This window comes from Anoplophora glabripennis, unplaced genomic scaffold (assembly GCF_000390285.2).
Source record: "Anoplophora glabripennis isolate ALB-LARVAE unplaced genomic scaffold, Agla_2.0 scaffold774, whole genome shotgun sequence".
NCBI lineage: Eukaryota > Metazoa > Arthropoda > Insecta > Coleoptera > Cerambycidae > Anoplophora > Anoplophora glabripennis.
Window position 1 is genome coordinate 158221 of NW_019417350.1, and position 7690 is coordinate 165910.

Sequence of the window (7690 nt, forward strand, 5' to 3'; positions counted from 1 at the left end):
TTAGCCGAGCAGACTCCCAAAGGGTGCTGTTTCGACCATCCAACCACATGGGATCTGGAGGACCCTCGCATTTCCAGTTAGTGGTTTACCCTAGTTAGATTTAAATTATATATTTTCGAAATATGATATATATATACAGAGAGTCCCCGGATGCGCTAACGCACTCTTGTAAACTTTTTTATTGTTGATTTTTCAGGAAAAAGTTATTCATGATGAAAAGTTTTGCTTATCCTAGGAAGCCATGGGCGTCCAAAAATTTCAAAATGTGAAAATTCTCCTAAGCAAAGTGCCTTTAATTTTTGTTTTCGTTAAAAACTGTATTTATTAAATTTGTTCAAATGCTCAAGAAATTTTGACAAAAAAGAGGAATAGTCACCTATTTGCAAATAAGAAGATGCGATTTTAAACTATCTTAGGTACTTAAAGCAGACAGAAATTGTAATTTTAAATTTAATATAATATAAAATAGCTTGGTAGAATAATAATTTTCCGGTTGGTTGCCATGTCTTCAGTTTAGGTTTCCTGACGTTTCCAGAGACATATCGCTCTCTGCCTCAGAAGTAACTCTGAAAGTTTTCGAGTTTTTGAAAAGAGCGATATGTCTCTCGCAACGTTCAGAAACCTAAACCGACGACGTAGCAACGGGTCTCAGAATTGTTCTACCATTAACAGCTGCAACGGTAGCCTGCAAACCAAATAAAAGTAGCTTTTCTAATAAAAAAATAGAAATAACTAATTAATACTGGAATTAACAACAACAACGATGTAAGTCCTATTCAAGTTATTGTAAATATCCAACTAATACACATTTTTCTAATCTTTTTCTAAATTCCTTGTACACAACACTACAAGATAATTTCTTTGTTTATGGTGGTAACAGCTTTTTGAATTTTTTGCTTAAGTAAATCAATGTTATCGTCAAATCGTTTGAATACACTTTTTGTATCCCCATAAGAAATAATCTAATGGGGACAAGTCGGGCGCCCCTGCAGGCCAAGATATTAGTCGATAGCGTCCGATCCACTTGTTCGGGAAGTGAACGTCAAGTCACTTTCTCACTAGAAATGTGGAATATGCAGGGCAAACATTTTGTTGAAATGTTAGTTTTCTTCTGAACTCTAAATTTTCGCTATCTATTTCTGCCAAAACAAAATTATTGAGAATTTCCAAATACGAATTAAGATTAAGATTTTCTTCTAAAAAGTAAGGGACAATTATTTTATGATTTATTATGCCACGCCAGACATTTACTTTATTAAATTTTTGACTATTAGTTATCAATCAATTTCTCGCCCATTGTTAAACAAAACTCCAAACGACGATCATCATCTCCATGAACTTATTATTAAACACTGGTTTGTATGGATAGATTTTGTTGATCTATTAATATTTAGGTGTTTTTACCTTTTCCTGAGTGAAATTTTTGGATTGTCATGTACAGAGTCCATAACTACAATAATAACAGCTCCTTATCATTGTACTCTTTTTTTATCTTTTTAATATTCTTTATATCACCAGTGGTATCGGATTTTATAATTAACTCGCGATCTGCTCTACGAGTTAGTTACAGTTACATTTGGATACTTTTGATTAAAAATTTGTATTGTATATGAAACATTACCGATTCCATAACATTTCGCAAGATAAATTCGTAGCTCCAGGGTTAGCATTATTAATAAAAATTATTCGGTGGGCAGTTAATAATAAATATGTTGACATTGATAAGGAAATATCCATGATAATTATATGGTATTAAGATAGTTAAAAATTGGAGCGTCTTTTTATTTGCAAAATGTGATTATTGTTCTTTTTTGGCTAAACCGCGTATTTAAGCATTCCTTGAGTTCTCGAACAACTTTGTTAAATACATTTTTTAATAAAAACGAAAATTAGAGCCGCTTTGCCTGGAGAAAATTTCACATTTTGAAATTTTTTGGACGCCCTGTATGTTTTATTATATATTTGGTTACTACTCATGGCTTCCCAAGATAAGCAAAACTTTTTATCAAGAATAACTTTTCCTCGAAAATCATTAATAAAAAGTTTACAAGAGTAAGGCTTTACAAGAGTTTACAAGTTTACTACTCCATTCGGGGACACACTGTGTATATATATTTCAATTATTAGTAAATGATTTTTGCAACATATTTTTGTGTCTATAGGGAACATAAAATGCAGCAACTCAAAAGGATGGGAGTGGGTTCGGCTAGTGAGGACGATCAAGGACATTCAGGTTATTATTATTCATTTAACTACCCACAATTCAAATCAAATCAATACTGTCTGCTAATTTTTTAATTCCAAAGTGATATATTTCTTACAGATGTTGCTTACAGCTTTATATTAAAATAACTTAAGTTATCATTATTTTGATCAGCAGTACCAATATACATACATACATGTAAATATAAATGCCAACAATTCAAATTAATGTCACTAGTATATAGGGCAGTCCAAGCCAAATCACTGAAGTCGTGACCGGACCATTTTAAATTTTCCTGTATCATTTAGTACCGATTTAGAGTAACTTTCATGAATTTTTTCATATGTTTATTTCAACCCCTCAAGAATTTATGAGCATTTGAATATTTTCGGTAAAAAAATTTCCAGTACCTATAACTTGGCAAAAAGTAAAGATATCAAACTTTTTTTCATTTCATTCGTTTTGAGATGTAGTTTTATAAAAAAATATATATAAAAATAATACATTTTTAGTTTTTTGGGGTATTTTTTGATTTTTAAACCAAAAAAGTACTTTTTGAAAAAGAGTGGAATTTTTTTTCTTTGAAAAGTATGTAAATTTATGTTCCAGAGTGGCATCTTTGTATTTTTTCAAATTAATTTTTTTTTCCGTTTTAGTCTTTTACAAATAATGTAGGCTATTATACTTCGCGGTCGAAATTATGAAGAGTGACTCATGACTAGCTCTTGTACTAGTAAGGAGGATGAAGCGTGCGGGGATCGAAAATCCATAGGCGTGTCTGTTTAGAAGGCAACAAAATATAGAAAATATGGAAAAAAGATAATAAAACATAACATTTATTATTTTTAGAGATGTTATCAAGAAAATATTTTAGCAACATTTTGTTTTTAACGCCGCCGCAAGATAATGTAACGTTGACTATTAATATATTTAAGTACTTACATATTTTATAATAATTTATCTCACACGAATATTATCACTGTCACATTTTCCCTTCACTGTCACACTTTCACTTCACTGCCACATATTCCCATCACTATCATATTTTTACTTTACTGTCACTGTAAAGGGAAATTTTCACATATCACTGTAATTCTCATTGTTGCTATAACTATCACTGGAATCATCTTCCCCTAAATGAATAATAAGTGGTTCAGTGAATACTGCTGTATCAGGATTACACATCGTTGTTCCTCTTTCTGTGCATGTTCAATACAATTACGCCATGTTTCAGCAGTGACATGATTCATAGCCTCCTGTAATAATAATTTCACTTCGTTTATTTTAAAAGTGGTGTTTTTTCATGCAACTTCATACTTTATTTGTGCCTCAACCTACTCGATTGGGTCTAATTCACAGTGGTATGGCGTAAATGGAGTATACGAATTCCTCGAGCTTTGGCCATGTCATCCACTAGGTACATACTTAATGTATTGATCTTTTTCTATTTCCGCAATTTTTAATAATTGTACTTTTAGTATATAGAATGTTTTTCAATTTTAATCAGTCTATAATATTTGCTTTTCTCCATGCTGATATCGGTACCATTTCGAGCCTTCTGCTATGATAAGGTGCGTCATTCATCACAACAACTACTCCTGGCTCTAGATGTGATAAACACATTCAAACCATTTTTCAAATACGTCACTGTTCACATCTTCATGATAATCTCCCGTTTTTCGTGACTCAAATACATGCAAACCATTTTCTGAAAAGACCGTATCGCTTCGTCCTTTTCTAGAAAGTGCCTTTAATCCAGTAAAAAATCCATCTAAAAATGCTCCTATCTTACTGTTCACATTACCATCCTGACAAACTTTAATGAGCACCCTCGCGTACGCTTATCCTATGGCGTTTCTAACGACGGCTAAATAAAGTGCTACGAACGTCTGTTTACACCCACTAAAAATGCATTTCCCTATAAGTATTAAGTGCAATAGACAGAGACAGGAGATACATCGACGTTCAGTGTAACTTAGTGTATAGACGATTATAGATCTTATCTATGTGCATAGAGAGCAGCATATCATTTAATACAAGACAAATAATATTGAACCGTTATAAAAATCATTTTATATTTTATACGCTTTATGGTAATAGTGTTTTTATATTATGTCTGAGTCATTCCCTATAATTTCGACCGCGAAGTAATAGGTAAACCAAATTTTATTATAAAAATAAATCGCGATGACTAATTACAAAAATACCATTTCTACTATAGGTACTAATATTGTCATTATTAAACATCTAAATTATTATGAACATTATAAACATTCCGATTTTGTTTCTTCAATATTAAAAAGTTTGTTTTGCATAATGCCACAGACTTGTTATATTTTTGACCATTTCCATAATTCTTTTAACGTATTTTTATGCAACAGGCGAAGAAGAATCGGTTTCTTTCATCGACCTCCAGCACAACAACCTTAAGCTTCCCGAGAAGAAGGGAATCCTGAAAAAGCACGACTATGGAATGATGATGGGTGACGGTAAGGACAGTTGGGGGGACGGAGCTCAAGCGGACGACATTATGAGCCAGGCGGAAGCCAGCATGGCCCAACTAATCAGTGGTTCTGGACCCTCTGAGGTCGAGCGAACTCTCAAGACCCTCAACGGCTACCACGAGGATATCCTGAAAGCTTTAAGGAACGCCGCGTCGCACAGAGGCACGTCCACGCCATCTGGTAGCAGCAGCGTTCTTAGCGAGGAACTTTTGCGAAGAAGTTTGGCACAATGCGCTGAAAGTTACTCGGATTATAAAAGAAGCGGGAGCAAAGAGAATGTGTGCGAGCAGCAGGTAAGTTTGTTACGAGTTAAAAGTTATGTAAAGTATGATGCGTCAGAGCGATATCAATTTACATATCCTCAAAGCAATTTAATTTTATAAGTTTAGTAAATAGGTACCACATGTTTTTTAGAATTGGAATAGTTTCATTTCTAGCCCAAAAGTAAATTGACGAATTTTAGGCTTTTACATTATTAAAAAGTTTCTTGAAAGGAATTAATTCGTTTTATTCTGCCGTTCATATACGAGTGATCACAATTATTGATGACCACAAATGGAACCTCGTATTCTTTGGTGAATTTTAAAGGGAGTCTTTCTTATAAAGTTTTTATCTAGGAGGGCTTTTCCAAAAATTTACATGCTCCAGTGGGGGAGATACAACTCTTATATTTTTCGAAAAAGGTCTGATTTTCGAGTAAAACTTAAAAAAAAAACAACTGAAAACACTTTTACTTAAATGACATGACAAGCACTAATCACTCGGTTATTTATAGGCCAGGAATTAAGTTGGAAAATGACCATCTCGTTACTTTTTGTTTCGGCAAGCTGAATTTACCACTATAGATGCTAAATATTATGTACAATAACATATTAGTTTCCACAGTCATAAAAATTGGGGGAAGATTGTTTACAGGGTGGTTAATTGTATAATTTTTACGTAAATTCACGTTTTTCACTTATAACTTTTTTCCGTTCATTTCCACGAGAAAACAGTAAAGTACTTTTTTCGTCTTCAAAAGACCTACAAAACTAGCCCTCGAGCGTCAAAAAATATTGATTAGATCAAAAGTTATAAACAGAATAAGTTTATTTATGACTTTTGAATTAAACATTTATAAACGTTTTGGCATAGCATCCTCTCATTCCTTATCACTGTCTAATAACTCACACGAAATCTGGAATCGGTAAGTTGAATAGTTTACAAAAATGCACGCCTACTGAGATATAAAATATAGAACACATAACCTAGTTTTTATCAAACAATTTGAAAACCGTTTTTCTTAGAAACTTCAAATTTGGTATACATAGTTTTTTATATAAGGGCAATGTAAATATAGAATTTGGTAATAATACATATACAGGAGTTTTGTGTGTTCGTCAATGACGACAGAATTTGTATTTTTAAAAGTAAGCACTATTTTAGAAGATTTTTTGCCTCTTCCAAAATTTTGATATCGTTTATGGATTTCGAGTAAAATGGGCATTTTTTACACATTAAATAATATAAAATTAATTTAAAATAAATACAATAGTCTAGTACGAGGTGCCATATAACAAAGAAACAAATTCATAACAATAATTAAAAGGTTCAGTGTCGAGCTAGCTGTGATTTATTTTTAGTTTACTTTGTTTTTTATTGCAATTTATACTTTTGCTGAACAAACAGATGTTATTAGTTTTGGGTTATTGTGAAGGAAATTATTGCTGATTTTTCCTAATCGCAGAATTCCAAATCACAACTTTTAATTGTAACATTAAATCGTGGATAATGTACGGCCGGAACTATTCAGCTGGAGGAACCAATTTTGGAAAGGGTCAAAGAAATTTCTCAAGTAAATAAAAGGCGTTTAGCGGAAAAAGTTCCGTTAATAGAGTATTAAAAGACCAGTTATCACAGGTTACTATACTAACAGGTGGATAGGTATAGGAAATAATGCCCCTTTAAAATGGCCACCTCAATCCCCGGACCTAAACCCATGTAATTATTTCCTTTGGGGAGCGTTGTGGACCCCAGTTTATAACTTTTCAGTAAATACATAAAACGAATAATGGGAAAGAACACAACATGAAATTAGTGTTACGAGAAGTAATGCACAATTATTGGATAAAATTCATTTTCTTTTAAGAACAAGGAAGTAACTTTGAGCATTTACTGTATAATTATTTTAATATGTTTACAAATATTAATTTAGGTTTATTTAAAATGTTAATGTTGACTTTCTTACACTATTTTTTTATGTGACGTTTTTCTATTATTATTCCCTATTTTGAGGCTGCAGTTATAAATTAATTTTTTACAAATCAGATTTTTTTGCCTATATTTTATGTATAAAAAATGTCAGTTTTACTCGAAATCCATAAACGATATAAAAATTTTATAAGAGCAAAAAAATCTTCTAAATTAATGCTTATTTTTAAAAATATAAATTCTGTCGTCATTAGCATACACACAAAAAAGCTACGGGATAGCCAGTGGCGCACAGACACTAGAAATAGAACATCCTGTATATGTATTCTCTCCAAAGTCTATATTTACCTTGCCCTTATATAAAAAAATAAGTGTACCAAATTTGAAGTTTCTAAGAAAAATAGTTTTCAAATTATTTGAAAAAAATAGGTTATATGTTCTATATTTAGAAGGCTACATCTCGCCATTATTCTATGGCTAGAAATTGGCCTCAATGATTTGGGATCGAGGGGGATTATCCCTCTTTATCCTGCCTCATCTCGTGTAGGCCTGGACAGCCTTCGTAGGTGGGCCCCATCCGTCGTCTACCCCGACCGCAAATGCGGCCGGTGTAGGCGCTTTGTGGGACCTCCTTTTGTCCTGGCTGGGCCCCGCCGGCTAGGGCCCTTTCTTCTGGCGCTCTTCTTGCTTCGCCGGCTCGTCTGTGTAAACCCCGGGGGTAGTGTCATGTTTATGTGTGGTATGGTTGGGTAGGGTAGTGCGGCTATGCAGCCTGGGATGCGCTTTGCTAAGG

General features: G+C 33.1%; 1 protein-coding gene across 1 annotated transcript in view; it reads left to right on the top strand.

The window, feature by feature from the left end:
• The window catches only part of LOC108915307 (disintegrin and metalloproteinase domain-containing protein 11), a gene marked incomplete at its 5' end in the record, with an annotated part of 192688 nt that overhangs the window by 156836 nt on the left and 28162 nt on the right, over positions 1 to 7690 (top strand). The window contains 3 exons of the mRNA XM_018721299.1: positions 5 to 76; positions 2163 to 2233; positions 4585 to 5000. Coding sequence (XP_018576815.1) covers positions 5 to 76; positions 2163 to 2233; positions 4585 to 5000 — 559 coding nt within the window. The remainder of the gene's footprint in view (positions 1 to 4; positions 77 to 2162; positions 2234 to 4584; positions 5001 to 7690) is intronic.